The following is a 17217-nucleotide window of genomic DNA, read 5'->3' as shown; positions in this document are numbered from 1 at the left end:
GTGTATGTTTGTATACATTGTACTTGCACATGGTAGCTGGAAGGAGATTTGGGGGATGGGGCAAGGTCTGGGGTTGAAAGGCAGCTGTTGGGCTTCTTTTAGAGAGCACTTTTTTCTTTTAGCCAACGCCCCTTCTGTATCTTGTTCCTTAAAATCCTGAGTCAGTCAGGGTTATATTTGGCAGAGGCCACCTTACTGGTGAAGACGACGCCATATTGGGAAATAAAGCATCACTCGTCTCTTAACATTCACTGCTCAAGAGTCTAAGATGTTCTGACTCATTTGCTACTGACGGACCATGCACCTTCGTTGGCAAACCTAAAATTATTTTTGAGAAGATGGCAGGGTGTTTATTAGTGTACAGTTGCTGAGTGGTTAACATGTCTGCCTCTAGCTTGTACAGTTTTTAAATCCAAGCACAAACAATCGTGTTTAATACCATGTTCCCAAAACATCTCTATTAAATACTACAAATGATCCGGATGTGTGAATTGAGTTAAGATTAATATGCATACCATCGTATGAAAACATTTTGGCACCCCTGATAATTTTCAAGATTTTCCTTCATAGATCATTGGCTGTTTAGATCAGCAATTTTAGTTAAGTATATCATATAGCTCACGGGTCGGTAACCTTTTCTGCAACATGGATTGTTCTAATGTCCGACTATATTCCTGCGCACAGGCCCAGTATTATCTTTAATAATAAGCCCAAATCCATTGTGTAATCACTAAACCACTAGGGTCTAGAAGAGATGGGGTGAAAGCATTTTATCGCATCACTTTTTACTTGCGGTACCACGTTGTATAGCGTTGTTTCGGTTGAACTATTTCCCATAATGCTCCATTACAATGTTGTACAACATGGCACCAGGAATAAAAATGTGATGTTGAGATCAAATGTAATGATTTCTTTGTCATCTAGAATCCTAGTGGTTGGACACAATCACTGTCGCAATCCGGGTACAATTCCCATTTCATTCTAAGCAAACAAGCACAGTTATATTCATCACCTAATCATTACTCAATTACGGTGAAGAACTACTGTCAAACCATGATATAATATGCACCCAAACTATGAGGTTTTTTGTTGGGTGAACAATGTGTGTGTATACCTGAACAGTTTTGGTATAAGCAAAAAATAAGCCATTTTTCTGGTGTGGTCCGGTAGTTGGTGACCACTGATGTTGCAGGCTAACACATATTTCAAAGGTGTGATAAAGTTTATAGGATTTACAGATCGTGTGCAATGTTTACTCAAACAAAAGTAGGCACGATTGTTAAATTAATTTCAATACCTTTGGCATTAATAATTGAAACACATTTTTTTTAGTTCATGCTCATCTCAAACATGAAAAGGGGTATTTGCAAGTTCTCATTTTTGCATCTTTACTGAAGAGTGGCAACATAGGAGCCTCAAAACAACTGTCAAATGATATCAGTAAACAAAGATTGTACTACATGATGGTTTGAGGAAGGATTAAAAAAAAGGGAGAAACACAGTTCTAGTTAAGGCCTGGAGTGTCAGGCCCAGAAAACGTAGATCGTCAGAAGCAAAGGATGGCGAAAACAGTCAAACTTAACCCACAGAACACCCAAAGACTTAAACACTGTGTTTGTCTGCGGTATGTTGTATCCAACCGAAATTGCTGACCTGAAAAAGCAATAATTTATGAATAAAAATCTTGAAAATAATCAGGGGAGCCTAAACTTTTGCAAAAGACTGTAAAGTCCTGCTTTCAACTGGCAACCACTCTTGAGTTTTGTTCAAATTTGGTTAATGTTGACCATCGTACATTGGCTGATGAGCTAAATAATTTAATAACTGGTTTCACAATCACAAAACTCAAACGTTACTATTGTATATTTTTATTTTTGTAATATATTAGTGTCAATTTTCTCAGTTTTTTTTTTAAATCTTTGTGGTTAACCCTCTTGTTACTTCACCTTAAGGTACTGCTAGTCATTAAGCTAATGAGGTACAAGCAGTTTTATGGGACTTATCTTCCCGCTTTGACACTTTATGGCAATGAGCACACCCGAACAATATTATTGCCATCTCTTAATTCAGAGAGGGTTAAACACACTTTTTTTACAGTAACATTTTCACAGTAAAACGCCATTATTAACATAGTTCACATTTTCTTTCATATCTTCATGGATTTCAAGCATGTTTTTGTTCATACTTCCATGTTTTCTTGCTGGTTTTTTGTCTGCCGTTAAACAAAACTAATTGCTACATGATATCATTACTAAAGTTATTGGTAGAAGTCAAAGGTGACCGGAGGCATGTGAGCAAGACGGCTCACCGATTGGAAGTGGATACTGTGTCATCTGTATTTGGTACATTTTGTCATTTTGGCGATGACGGTTTACAAAAATTGCACGAAAGACTAGCGGGTTATCTTCAAAAAACTAAAACGTCTGCATTTTGAACATTAATAACTAAAATTCATTCGACAAAAAAAAGTCTGTTTTGAAGGAGACAAATGAAAGGTGTCTGTAATTTTTATAAGCAGTTGCCACAAAAAAAATTGTAAATGTCACAAACATTTGGGTAAGTGGTGCATTTTAAACTCAAGTTCCAGTTCGTGTTTAAGTAAAATGCTGATTGAATTTACTAAGATGAGCTACAATGTATTAAAAGAAGAGCGTCTATTACCAGTGTCTGAAATAAGGTCTGCCCCAACGCCCGGGGCGTGCATCTTTTACGTCGGGCGTACAACTTACAAAACGTCTCCGCCCGGGTGGCCGACATCTTTTTCGTGGGGGGGGAAGGATTTTTTTTTTTTTTTTTTTTTTCAAATCAAACGTTTGCTCTATTCCGATTTCGAAATCTTCGTTCGGTTTGGAAATTTCGGAATTTTGGTTCGTTTAGCAATTTGCATACTCGCCAGCCGATCAGAAGAATCGTGCTTCCGGACTTTCCAGAGGGTTATAAGCTCGTGCATTTGCATATCATTTTCCAAAGTAGACGCACAGAGAACACAATAAAAATGGATAAGTGATTAAGAATCAAGCAAAAACCTCAGCCCCAGGAGAAAGATTCAAAAGAAGCCAACAAGATTTATGACGCTACCTATAAAAAAGCATGGTGGAAAGAGGAGTTAACAAGTACATACTGATGGCAGATGGAAAACAGCGATGCCATATACATGCAATGAATGTTATAAGTAAAATTAATAATAAACTTAATTTTAAAGTCTTGTTCTGTTATATATTATGATTATCAATCCTTAATACTTTGCAACAATGTTTTTTTTTTTTTTGCGATTATTCGTCTTATTGTGTTTACAGTTGTGAAAAATGGGGCAGGCAAGTTTATGGCTGGGCAGGCAACTTTTCAGAGAAAAAAAACATTCGAACTGTACTAAGGCTTGAAGTAAATGTTGAATTAAAGTCTAATTGTTTATAATGGTTTTGCATATTCCAGTGTTTTTAACTAGTGTGCTTCAGGAAATTTCCTAATTTTATCTTGCACGCTATTATTTATTCTCTTTGCTTTCTTCCAGTGATCAGCAGGAACATTCATCCATATCAGTAGGTGGCAGCAGATTAATGTTTTTATTTTCTTTATATAGTCTAAGAATCCGTTAATGAGGTAGTAGAGGATGTTTATTAACTAATTTTGTTTGATGAAGCAGTTCGAGATTGTACTGCGAAAACCAATCATATGTAGTAAGACGTTTTGCACATCATTTTGCTGATTTCAACTCATATTTTATAATTTTACAAAAAGAAAAAACATTATAACATAGAAAAAATATTTTTTGTTTTCTGGTAAATATTTTTAGCTCATTTGAAGTGTTATTTTTGTTATTTAAAAAAAAGAAAATGAAAAGGAAAATAAATACTTGAAGACTTAAAACTTTAAAAACGACCCTAAAAATAGGGTAAAACTACAGTGTAATAATCAACCCAAATGAATAAACTATGTTACTTCCTGCGGTACAGTAACCAAAAATGACAAAAACAACTTTATACTTTCAATATAGGCAACATGGAAATTTAAGATTTAAAAAAACATCAAACTTGTGCTAGAATCAATTAAAAACATTTTTGATGGACGATGTGCCTCAAGAATTTATTAAAAAGTGGGCCTTGGGTCAAAAATACCACAGTAGACTACAGCATACCTGTCAACTAATGTTTTCCCTGTCTTTTATTATTTTTGGGATTGTTTCAAATTGTGTACATCAAAAAACAATTTTTGTACGTGAATTTATTTATTTTTTAAAAACTTGTTTTTTTGTCAAACAGATCTCATCTTGTGCATTTCAGCTGTAATCAGGATGGTTGCAGTCACTGGGAGCAGATCACGTCATCGTAGATCACAAATATCGCGGTATTCTACATATTCTATGGTTAATAGGTATCGCGTTGTGTTTGTAATGTTTTTGGGTTTTTTGTGGTTGATCCCTTTAACCAAGGGGTATTCAAACTTTTCAGATAGCGGGCCAGATTTGCTGACGTGGAAATGTGTGAGGACCAACTATTCAGCCTGTCATTCTTTGAAGAGTCTTTAATAAATTCACCTTCGGTGAAATATTGCAGGGATTGGCGTTTAGCGTCGCAACCTCGTAGCTCGCCTTTGTAGCATTTTCATTTGACTCGCAGGGTCTCGTGAAAAAGTGCTGCTGTGCAATTAAAACAGTTTCCAGTTCCTTCACTTTTTCACAGCTTTTGTTTCAGGTTGGCTTTTTGTAGTCAGTATGTTTAATCTGGAAGGGCCTCTTGATATTATATTTTTTGAAAACATCCACAGTTTCTTGGCAAATTAATCAGACGCAGTTATTTTGGTGAAAAAATACAATTTGGAAGATGTAGCCCGCACAGTCAACTTTCCCTTTTTTGTTTACAATCGCCATCTCAGAAAAGGGGTGGGCTAAATTTCTCACAGAAAGCCAAGGGAAGAGGACCAAAGGTCTACTTTCATCATCTGGTGGAATGGAGAATTTCTTTAGGTGCAAATTAATTTTATACTGTGGTCAACATTCCTGGCAGACCAGTGAGGCCACATATTATTAATTTTATGACAGAGGCCGCGGCCCAGTAAAAATTTGAACACGGGTCATAAATGGCCCTTGGGCTGGACTTTGTACATGCCTGCCTTAACCACATGGGTATAGGGGCACTATTTCCTGTGGTGTGTCTTGGGCAAGTACATCCTTGTGGCGCCCATCCCTCTCCAGGCCCACAAATGTTTCCATCCGGTCTCTGTGGTTTATAAGGTTTATTATTACTTAATGAAGGAAATTGCAATAATTTATCAGAAGCAATTTTCTGCGGTTGACAGGTATGCTTCTGTAACCTACTATATACATTATTGGCATTGCTCGGTTATGTTAGAGTTTACCTAGAATCGAGCGTAAACACAAAATTTTAATCACAAAGTATTGCCACTTCCCGAAACCTTTAAGTTGTCTCCTTCAAACCAGTGGCAAAATTCCCTTTAGTCATTGTTAAAGTCAAAATAAAAGCAGCACCTCAAAGAAAAAAAACTTGTCACATATTGCATGAAAACTAGACATACTTCTTGTTTGCATCATCAAAATAAAAGCCCTTTCGATTGGCTGGTGAACATTGACTGGCATTAAGACAACAGCGTAAGGCAACGCGCACGACCCTTCTTGTCTTCCTGTGCTGGTCTTTTCTCATCAGGCTAATGAGGGGAGAGTTTTTGGGGCAAGTCACAACGTTTTGAATTTTGGCAGACAGGAAGACGAGTGTGATAAAGTGCGAGTGAGCGAGCAGGCTGACGTTGGGTGGCTGGAGTCACATGACGCTCTCAAAGATGATGACTTTGTTTTCATCGCTGGTTGGCGACAGCGAGTTGAGCGGCTTGACATCGGGTGCCATGTACTCAAGGTGGTGGCTCCCCCACACCGGCGTGGTCAGATGAGCCCAACGCTGCAAAACAGGAAGGTTGGTTGCCTCTTCAGTCCCTTTTCCAATAACTTCTTTCATAGACCCCTTTACACTCTACGGCAGGGGTGTGAAACTCAATTATACACAGGGCCAGAACTCAAACCAAACCTTTGGTCGCGGGCTGAACAGTATAAATATTTATTGAATACACTAAAATTTGCCTTTTTTTTTAAAAAAAAAAGCATGAATAAATACGATTTCAAAACAGTCAGGAATATTATTCCAGAATACACAAACTTAAACATTAAATGAATGAAAAATTGTTGCTCTCCATAAAAATATCTCAAAACTATAAAAATGAAAATATGAAAAAACGGAAAATATAAATAATTTTGTGCTTTTCATCATCATCTTCATATTCTTCTTAAATTCTTCAACTTTCTGTATCTTTTCTCTGGATTCAAGGTTTTTCACCTTACTCTTACAAGTTTTGTCTTGTAGTGCCGCTTTACATAAAATTCCTTAATTACGGCCACAAAATCTCCACAAATAAGACACACGGGTTTACCGGCAATGTCAGTTAACATAATTTTCTCGGCCATTGTGGTTTTTAGTATCCGAGTATAGTTTGAAAGTTATCAGGGTTTCATAGACCCGGGCCATTTTAGTAGATGTGTATAAAAGGATTTCACAGGCCGGATATAATTGTACGCCGGGCCGGATGTGGCCCGCCGGCCGTGAATTTGACACCTGTGCTCTACTGTATGTCACAAAAGTGAGTAAACTTCTCACATCTCTGCAGAGATTCCATTATAATGTTTAATCGAACATCACTGAAGAAGCATCACTTTGAAACAATCGAAGTATGGAAACAAAGGCCATGGCTTACTGGAAAGATGCCCTCTGGTCTGGTGAGACAGAGAATAATTCAATTGGCCCAGTCGTGTGGTGGCAACCAGGTGAGGAGTACAAACATGTTGGTGTCGTGCCCAAAGTCAAGCATAGTGTCAGGAATGTCACGGTTTGGGGCTTCATGAGTGCAACTGGAGTTGGAGAGTTGCCTTTCATTGAAGAAAAGATGAACTCAAGCATGCACTGTGGAATTCTAGAGCAGAGTATGATCCCCTCCCCCCAGAAACTGGGTCGCAGGGCAATGTTCCAGCCTGACAATGACCCCAAATATGTGCCCAAGGCTTTTTCTAAAGGGACTAAGGGTTAAGGGGATGAACTTGCAAAGCGTTTCTCCAGATCTAAATCTAATAAAACATCTTTGAGGCATCCTCAAGCAGAAGGTAGACGCTCTCTCATGTTGTCATGGAGGAGTTGAAGAGCATTCCAATGGCTCTGTTAAAATCCATGGCCAGAAGGATTAAAGTATTTCTGCAAAATCATATTGGCCACACAAACTTCTTGAACTTCAGGAACTCACACGGGAGATAAACCCTACAGTTGCTCCACTTGCGGGAAAAGGTTCTCGCTCAAGGAAAATATGCTCAAACACACGAGGATACACATGGGAAAAAAGCGCTTCAATTGCTCGTTATGCGACAAAACCTTCACGATGAAGTCGCACATGGTGACGCACACGGGGGAGAAACCGTTCAGTTGCTCTTAAGGGTGTACTCACTTTTGTTACCAGGGGTTTAGCTACTAATGGCTATATTTTGAGTTTTTTGAGGGAAAAATAAGTGTACACTTCAAACTAAGCTTTAGACGGACTACCTTTCATTGTGTCAAAGCGATGTTTCTTCAGTGTTTTTCAATTAACAATGATGAAATCTGCAGAAATGTGAGGGGTGTACTGACTTTTCTGACATACTGGAGGTCATCACCTGTTGAGCACAGGAACCGTGCGAATTGTTGACCTAAAACAGTGGGAGTAGCAGTACGATTTGAATGGAACGAGGGAAGATTTGTAGGTTGAGTTGTGTTTTTAGAGTCACAGTTTTTAAGAAAACAACATGCCTAGCTATTGTCTGTACGAGTGCATAAACTGCAATTTTAAAGAAGACATTTGAACTCATCTTATTATCACGCTATTTTTCCAGTGCCAGAACATTGATTTGCATAGTGCATTTTGTTCTGCATTCTGATTGGTTAAACAATCTCTCAAATTCTTTAGTTGTGCGTCAATAACGTTCCAAAAGATAGAAACGGAAAACAAGATTTAATCTTTCAGATTGCGTCAGCAATTTGGGCGTTGAGCTCCATTTTATTCCACATATCAAATTAAGAACTAAAATTGGGTTTTATCATTAAAAGAATATAGCCAGGGTCCGCCGATTTCTCCTTCAGGCAAACACAGAGGTGCTGATGCCTGCTTTTATATCTTCTTGTTTAGATAATTGTGATACCCTGCTCACTGGTCTTCCCAAAAAGAACATTGCCAGCCCGCAGCTACTACAAAACTCAGCAGCACGTGCGCCAGGGTGAGCGATCACATTACAACTGTTTTAAAATCGCTGCATTGGCTCCCCGTGTGTTTCAGGATGGATTTTAAATGTCTTAATGGTCTTGGGCCATCCTATCTGTCTGATTTGCTTTTATCATATCAGCCCTCTCAATCTCTGAGGTCCTCTAGCAGTGGCTTGTTGACTGTTTCTAGGGTGAAGACCAAAACATATGGTGAAGCAGCATTCAGCCACCTTGATCTTCACCTATGAAACAGTCTGCCGGAGGACATCAGGCCGGCAGGGACCCTTGATATTCTTTAAGAGGAGCCTCAAGATTTTTCAAAATGGCTTTAATTGATCATTTTTATTTAGTCTTGATTTATTTAACTTCTAACCTTTTAACTGTAACATAGTTTACCTTTTATTTAACATTTTTAAATTTTGTCCTGCAGTTGTTTTTTTATCTCTATTTTTATATTTTTGTCTTTCTTTTTTGGGGGGCCCACACAGGTAGGGTTGGGTTCAATGGTTGAAAATCCTGAGGTTATCTGCTTCTATAGTGGATAAGCCACCCTCTGGTCCCTTTCCTCACCTGGTTAGTCTGTGCCTTGCCATAATCATATTTTATTTTTATTACTATTTCTATTTTTTACCATTCTGTATGTCTGTGTATAAGGTGTTTTTGGGTTGTTGGGTGGGAATAAAGAAGGCGATTTTATTGTTCGCTGAATGTTTTTATTGCTGAATTCAATCTATTGCCTGAAAAGTGCTTTTGATTTGATTTATGGATGGGTGCAAGCCTAGGGAGTTAACTTCTTTTAAGGTTTACCTTGTGTGTCAGCTGAGCTGTAGTAAATATGAACTCGGTATCTGAGCCACTATTTTGTCCATTTAACTTGCTGGCATAAAAAGGTATATTATTTTAAGTTACTTACCCAGTTGGACTGGCATTGTATGTGAGGCGAAAATGTCACACACGAAAGCCACATGAATGTGTAGCGCCAATCAAATGAATGTGTTTTTTGTTGGCTTTGATCACTAAAATAAAGTTGCTATCTTGCTACTTGCACATACTGTAAATTGTCCTTAGTTAAGATGTTACTATCTTTTTCTGTAAATGGCCTAATATAAACTGACATGTATCCCACCGTTCTGCCTCAACAATGAACTCGTAGCCCGGCTTCATCACGCTTGTTTACAATTACAGAAAATAATTTATTAGGCGTTTGTGAACTCTCACCTCAGCGAAGGAACCTTTGGCGCGGAAGAGTTTGTACAGCAGACTGACGGGGATGCACAACATGGACGAGAGCGCCAGACACCAACCTATCACTTCACCCCACCACGGGTACACGTACGTGTTGTTGTATGTCAGCGCCTTGTAGTTTACCAGATGGAACAGGAAGATACCCTGGAAAAAAACACACTTTTTTAGTCTAACACCTTGTACACCATGTTTGGAGAATAGGTTACAAAGGAACACGTTCCTGGAAAGCAAATACATAGCGCAAATACATAACAAGTACTGTAATGCATTATTTATAACATTTTGTAACTCAAATAGAATAGAATAGAATAGACCTTTATTGTCATTGTTACAAAATGGGTTAACATATTGTGACAACGAAATTGGGCATGACACTCCAGTGTCACACATTCACAGTGAGGTAAAAAAGCCAAAAAGATAAAGGAACAGAGAAGATAAGGTCATAAAACAAGGAGGATAAGGTTATAGTTATAAGTTACACAATATTTACACAAGAAATGTCGGCATGTAGGATGTTACATACAGTTTGGTATCGTAAGGGTTTGTGCAATTATGCATTTGGTGCAAAAATAGTCATCATAGTGCAAAAAATAGTCAATCTCGTTACAACAACTCTGTATTATTTGTAATTGCAACATCCTTTGCAGTCTGGTAATCCTGAAAGGGGGATACCACATGTGCGATCCCTTCTCAAGGTTTCTTCATTTTCCTCATGTTGAGGTTTTTGAGTTTTTCCTTGCCCTCATGTTGGTTCCAGATCAGGGGATGGTGTAATAATAGTCTGTGCAATAACTTGTGCAGCCCTTTGAGACTCTTTGTTTTTAAGGGCTATACAAATAAAAAATAACTTGACTTGACTTGACATGGTGCGTTACTGTGCTACTTTTTAAAAGCAGATCGCAAATCACAACATCTACTGTAATTTGACAGTTGCTCCATCACTCAAGAAATCACATACAACTCTCCTGCTGCCAGCAACACAACACTGAATATATTGTAACTATACTACGCTGTAAATATTAGAAAAGGCCGATAATTGTCAACATGGGTAAACCTTAACCATGAGAGATAGAATGTGGAAAAATCCTAGAAAATCACATTTGTTAGATTTTTTTTAATTGCAAATCATGGTGGAAAATAAGTATTTGGTCAATACCAAAAGTTAATCTTAATACTTTGTTTTGTACCTGTTTGGTGACAATAACAGCCGCTGAACGTTTTCTCTTCACAAGTTTTTCACACACTGTTGCTGGTAATTTGGCCCATTTCTCAATGCAGATCTCCACTAGAGCAGTGATGTTTTTGGGCTGTCGTCGAGGAACATGGACTTACAGCTCCCTCCACATATTTTCTACAGGGTTTAGATCTGGAAATTGGCAAGGCCACTCTAAGACCTTGAAATGCTTCACACAAAGGCACTCCTTTGTTGCTTTGGCTGTGTGTTTGGGATCATTGTCATGCTGAAAGACCCATCCACATCTCATCTTCAATGGTCTTGGTGATGGAAGGAGATTTTTACTCAAAATCTCTCAGTACATGGCCCCATTCATTCTTTACACAGATCGGTCATCCTGGTCCCGTTGCATACAAACTGCCCATGAGCAGGATCTTTCTACCTCCATGCTTCACAGTGGGTAAGGAGTTCTCCAGATGCAACTCGGTGTTCTTTTTCCTCCAAACAAAAAAAAACTGTGTTTTGGTTTTACTTGACCAAGAACACATTCTCTCAGTCCTCTTCTGGACCATCCAAATGCTCTTAAGGGAACCACAACGGACCTGGACGTTTACTGGCTTCAGCAGAGGGACACGTCAGGAAGTACACGATTTGAGTCCCTCATAGTGTTACTAATAGTAACCTTTGTTACTGTGGCCCCAGCTCTAAGTGGATCATTCACTAGGTCCCCCCGTGTGGTTCTGGATTTTTTTGTTCATCGTTCTTGTTATCATTTTGACGCAACAGGGTGAGATCTTGCATGGAGCCCTAGATCAAGGGGGATTATCAGTGGTCTTGTATGTCCTTGCTACCCTTGTACAGGTCCACAATTTTGTCTCTGGTGTCCCTCGACAGCTCTTTAGTCTTGGCCATAGAGGAGCTTGGAGTGTGACTGACTTAGGTTGTTTTATACCGATAATGAGTTAAAACAGGTACCATTAAAATATGTAACGAGTGGAGCCTTGTTAGACCTCGTAAGAAGAAGTTGGACCTCTTTGATAGCAAGTAATCTTGCTTGTTTTAGGTGACCAAATACTTATTTTCCACTCCAATTTAGAATTCAATTCTTTTAAAATGTGATCTTCTGTTTTTTCCCCCACCACATTCTGTTTCTCATGGTTGAGGTTTACCCATGTGGACAATTACTAGCTTGTCTTGTCATGTAGGAGAACTTGCACAATTGATGGTTGACTAAATGCTTTTTGCCCCAGAGTATCTACCGACAAAGTACAACTGAATACAGTTATGGTGGTGTTGTCTTAAGCGAGAACACGTATTTTTTTTCCTAACTGATATTCTTCCTACATTATATATTTACATTTAGGCTGCATATAAAGACTATAAAATAAAACACTGAAATCAGGGGTCAGTTTATATGTGCACACATCATGTTTGGTTGTGTGTCACCAGTAACGAGTAGTAGGCAGCATGTGAGGCGGGGGGCGTGGCTTAAACAGGAACAATAATATCAACAGGGTAAACATGAGCACAGAATACATTTTCTTCTATTTCTTTTACTACGTGGCTGTTTTTAATCCATTTTAGGGGGTCGGCTTCGATGTAAGTATATATGTGAATCTGTAGCTAGTTACATTCAGAGTAACATGCTACTTTTGGGTGTAAGTAATCTTGAAGGGGGTAATGCAATTACTTTTTAAATTAAGTAACTAATAACTAAAAGGTAGGGTGCATAGTTTGAGGTGTCCTTAAAGAGTTTAAAATTAAATATTTTTTCTATTAAGTATGTGTTAAAAACTGAGTTCAAAGAGCCTTCTGTCCTCCAGAGGGCCCATGCAGCCAAGGACTGGAAGAATAAGGATGGCGTCTTCTGCTCCGTCATCTTCCCAACTCTTCCAACAAGTTGACTTTTCTTCCCGTGAGGTAAACCAAGAAAAGAAAACGCAGCAGACCATTTTTTTGGTGCAATGGCAAATAGCATTTTTACTTCTGAAATAATTCCCGGTCCTCTAAATAAGTGGATTGTTTTGACATCACGAGTTCTTCAACCGTTTGTGTACCTAGATATTTTTCTTTTGGACTGATCAATCGATAATTTTCATTGACTGCAAAATCAATAATTTATCATATTTTGGAGTAATTGCATTACATATTAATGGTACCAGCCAAAATCTCAAATCCTATTGTTCTGTTTCATTTTGGTCTCTTTTTTTGTGTGGTGTTCATGTTTGCTCAATAGAGTGTTGGTAAAAGAAAACTCCATAAATCTGAGAGAGTGTGTTTTGATTAAAGTATAACTAGTATATCCATCAAAAAGGGTAAAAAGAATACACTTAAAATTGCTATGTAGCAAATCCTTGAAAATAAGAGACTGAAAAGGCCTTTCATTCTGTTTCCCTTAAATAATCACCTGAAAAACAAAAATTGTGCTCCAAAAAGACGTGAACAGTTTAAAGGGAAATAAACTCGGCTCTTTCATCCAATTGGTCATAAAGTTGTGGTTAATATAATTTATTGACCACCCAAATTGCGACACCTATCCACTTTTATCTGTGTTCCGGCTACAGAGCGCATTACGCTGGAAGTGAGGGGGAAGAGGCGAAGGAGTATGATTTCATGCGCATGCTCGCAGTTTCCTTTTATTCTAAGATGAAAATGGTGAAAGTAAGAAAAACACTGTTTCAAATACCGTCCAAATGCCAACTCAGACTCCAACAAAGATGAAATAGGAAGAGTTTAATTAAGCGCATCTAAGAATTTCACATAAATGCACAGGCGACAAAAAGAGCTCGACAGCGGCTGAGATAATAATTAAGTTACAAACACCGCCTTTAAATGTACTTTTTCAGTAATGTGCCGAATTCTGATGGTACATAAAGGCGGGAAATTTAACATATGTATGACAATAATCAATTAAAAAATGTCAATCCCCATTCACAACATTTAGGATGCTGTTTACAAACTTTTCACATTTATTTTTTGCTCGAGCGGACATATTTGGATTTTTGTGACTTACCATGCAGACGCACGGCGTGATGAAGGACCAGCACCACTTCATCCAGGGCAGCGGCCTGTAGCCGATCATTCGTGCCACATCGTCCATGAAGCGGTCGGCACCTGACACCAAACACGACTTCAGAGTTAATTATTAGCTCAAAATCGTTACAGCGGTGGCACAGAAACTACCGTATTTTCCAGACAATAAGCCGCACCTAAAAAATGTCAGGTGTTCCTTATATGTCAGAAAAAGGTAAATCAAATTGGAGATGCATAATTACAATAAAATGTTATTATATATGGTAACCATTTACGAATGAATCTAGTGGTTTCATAATGTGAGCTTGTGTTCTATTACATTTTATTCCCTATGTTTTAATGCAATCCTAATTCTTACAGCAGTCTTAATCTCATGCTACTCATCATAGTCAAGATTTACGGAGAACTGTTCTTCTAGGTACGCCTTAGAATCTGTTCCACCCAATACATAGTGCGCTTTATAGTCCCAGAAATACAATAATCATGCTTTTACAATGTTATTTTTGAATATAATTTACTTTTTTTATTTTTTCATCTACTTTTACCATTTTCAATATTTTTCATATTTCAAAATGTCTTTTAATATGTATTTGAAACAAATACAAAACATATTTGTGAAATATAATTTTTAAAAAAGAATAGAAAAAAAAACCATCAACCTAGAGTATCTGTTGAAAACAAATGAATAAGTAATCCGAGAAACAGTAATTAATGCAAGAAAATTTGCTAGTTTTTTCAATAAAATTAAATACTGTTTTGTGTAGTCATTTGTAAATTGATTTATTTTTCTAAACATTGTAAAGAAAATAATGTTTTTTGTAAATTTTCATTACTTCATACGTATATATTGTACATAATACCTGCATAATATATACAGTGGCTTGCAAAACTGTTTGTCCCCCAAGCTTTAAACATCCAAAGGAGCACTGTGCAAGCAATGATATTGAAATGGAAGGAGTATCAGACCACTGCAAGTCTACCAAGATCGACCTTTCCCCCTAAACCTTCAGCTCATACAAGGAGAAAACTGATCAGAGATGCAGCCAAGAGGCCCATGATCACTCTGGATGAACTGCAGAGGTCTCCAGCTGAGGTGAGAGAATCGGACAACAATCAGTCGTGTACTGCACAAATCTGGCCTTTATGAAAGAGTGGAAAGAAGGAAGCCATTTCTTAAAGGTAGCCATTAAAAGTGTCGTTGAAAGTTTGCCACTGGGAGACACACCAAACATGTGGAAGAAGGTGCTCTGGTCAGATGAGACCAAAATCGAACTTGATTGGCAACAATGCAAGACGTTATGTTTGTCGTAAAAGAAGCACAGCTCATCACCCTCAACACACCATCCCCACAGTCAAACCTGGTGGTGGCAGCATCATGGTTTGGGCCTGCTTTTCTTCAGCAGGGACAGGGAAGATGGTTAAAATTGATGGGAAAATGGATGGAGCCAAATACAGGACCATTCTGGAAGAAAACCTGATGGAGTCCGCAAAAGACCTGAGACTGGGACGGAGATTTGTCTTCCAACAAGACAATGATCCAAAACATAAAGCAAAAGCTACAATTGAATGGTTCACCAAAAAACATATCAAGGTGTTAGAATGGCCAAGTCAAAGTCTAGACCTCAACCCAATTGAGAATCTGTGGAAAGAACTGAAAGCTGCTGTTTACAAACGCTTTCCATCCAACCTCATTGAGCTCGAGCTGTTTTGTAAGGAGGAATTAGCAAAATATCAGTTTCTCGATGTGCAAAACTGAAAGAGACATACCCCAAGCGACTTGCAGCTGTAATCGCAGCAAAAGGTGAGGCTACAAAGTATTAACTCAAAGTGGCTAAATAATTTTGCACACCCACATTTTGTTTTTTTATTTGTTAAAAAAGTTTCAAATATCCAATAAAGTGTGTTCCACTTCATGATTGTGTCCCACTTATTGTTGATGCTTCACAAGAAATTACAGTTTTATATCTTAATGTTTGAAGTCTGAAAGGTGGCAAAATGTCACAAAGTTCAAGGGGGCCAAATAGTTTCGCAAGCCCCTGTATACTGTAAGTGGTCAGCAACCACTTGGCCGTAGTTTGGCCGAAAAGAAAGAAAAAAATCTGTGTTTTTTTGCTCACACTGTATTTATTCATAAATACAGTACACTCATTTTTTTCACAAAAAAACTTGTGTATTATACTGAGATTTCTAGATAGTGTATCACAGAAAATGGGCAATGATTGATCAGTTCAAATATATTGTTGACCTCATTTTCTCAGTATTGGATCCGACCCAATTCACATGGGTGCGCAGCAAATCCTAACCACTGGTTTATAAGGTTTGTTGACGATAAAAGAAAACGGCAATCGATTTTATCTCCTCATGACGCCATTTTTACTCACGGTGCTACGTTGTAAAACATTGTAATGGAGCATTCTTACGCTGTACAACGTGGTGTGATGAGATCAAATTGAAAGCATTTTTCTCTGTTATCTAGATCGCTAGTTGTCTAGTGATTACACAGAGGTTTAGGACTTATTTTTAGTATTGTTATTTTTGTTTTTACGAAAGTTATTATTAGGCCAAGGCCACCAGAATATAGTCAGACATTAAACTGGTGGTACAAAAATGTAGCCGACCACTGCTATGTATGATACAGAAATGGTTTTAAATGTAGATATATTATTATTATTAATATTTATATTTGTTACATTATTCATTTTTTACTTATATTCCCAAATTACATAATTTGTAACTAATATTTGTAAATAATTTGTTCCCCCACAAAAATTAAAAAAGTTGACCTTAATTTTGAAATTTCATTCAAATTTCCAAACATGTTTCAAAAAACATAAAATGTACGAACTGAAATATCTTTAATATGTTCCAATACTTAAGATAATTCAAGCTATATGTCAATGAATCATTACAATTGAAAGATTTTTTAGTAGCCGGACATTCACATCAATTCTAGGGGATCAATTCTGCCATATATGTGCTGTATAAAAAAGGAATACATACAAAATTTTAAAAAAATCTGAAAAAAAATCACCATTTCACCAGATGATGGCAGTAACCATTTGGCAATCTTGCCCTTGGCTTTCTGTGAGAATTTTAACCCATCCCATTTCTGACTGTAAATAAAAAAGGGAAAGTTGATTGTGAAAGCCACTGCTTCCAAGGGAAATTGGAGTATTTTTCACCGAAATCTGAAACAACTGCATCTGCCTAATTTGCCAACAGTCTGTGGCTGTTTTCAAAGAATAAACCTAAATATATGCCATAAATGTATTGTATTCATTTATTCATGCATTTTGTCGTCTATTATGTAATTTATTTATTCCAATATTTATTTTGTCATTTGTTTTGTCACAACAAAATGTTATTCAAATGAGGGGGAAGGTCAAATTGGCAGGGCTTTTCCCTCTATTGGTTGAGAAAATTTGTTCATAACTGATCAAACAATAGGTGAAAAGCTCTGGCAGCAATGGATCTTTATAATTA

The 17217-nt window shown here is 37.6% G+C and overlaps 1 protein-coding gene across 1 annotated transcript in view; it reads right to left on the bottom strand.

Annotated features, from left to right (window-relative positions):
- Positions 1-1852: 1852 nt before the first annotated feature.
- Positions 1853-17217, bottom strand: part of slc6a8 (solute carrier family 6 member 8) — a 42752-nt gene continuing 27387 nt past the window's right edge. The window contains exons 11-13 of the mRNA XM_088331015.1: positions 13715-13815; positions 9501-9671; positions 1853-5909 (exon numbers count right to left, since the gene is read on the bottom strand). Coding sequence (XP_088187141.1) covers positions 5775-5909; positions 9501-9671; positions 13715-13815 — 407 coding nt within the window. The 3' untranslated portion in view covers positions 1853-5774. The remainder of the gene's footprint in view (positions 5910-9500; positions 9672-13714; positions 13816-17217) is intronic.

Source organism: Urocampus carinirostris, chromosome 3 (assembly GCF_059441175.1).
Source record: "Urocampus carinirostris isolate Australia breed hairy pipefish chromosome 3, RoL_Ucar_1.0, whole genome shotgun sequence".
Classification (NCBI taxonomy): Eukaryota; Metazoa; Chordata; class Actinopteri; order Syngnathiformes; family Syngnathidae; genus Urocampus; species Urocampus carinirostris.
The sequence above is the reverse complement of the archived record's forward strand: the minus strand, read 5'-3'. Positions and strand labels throughout refer to the sequence as shown.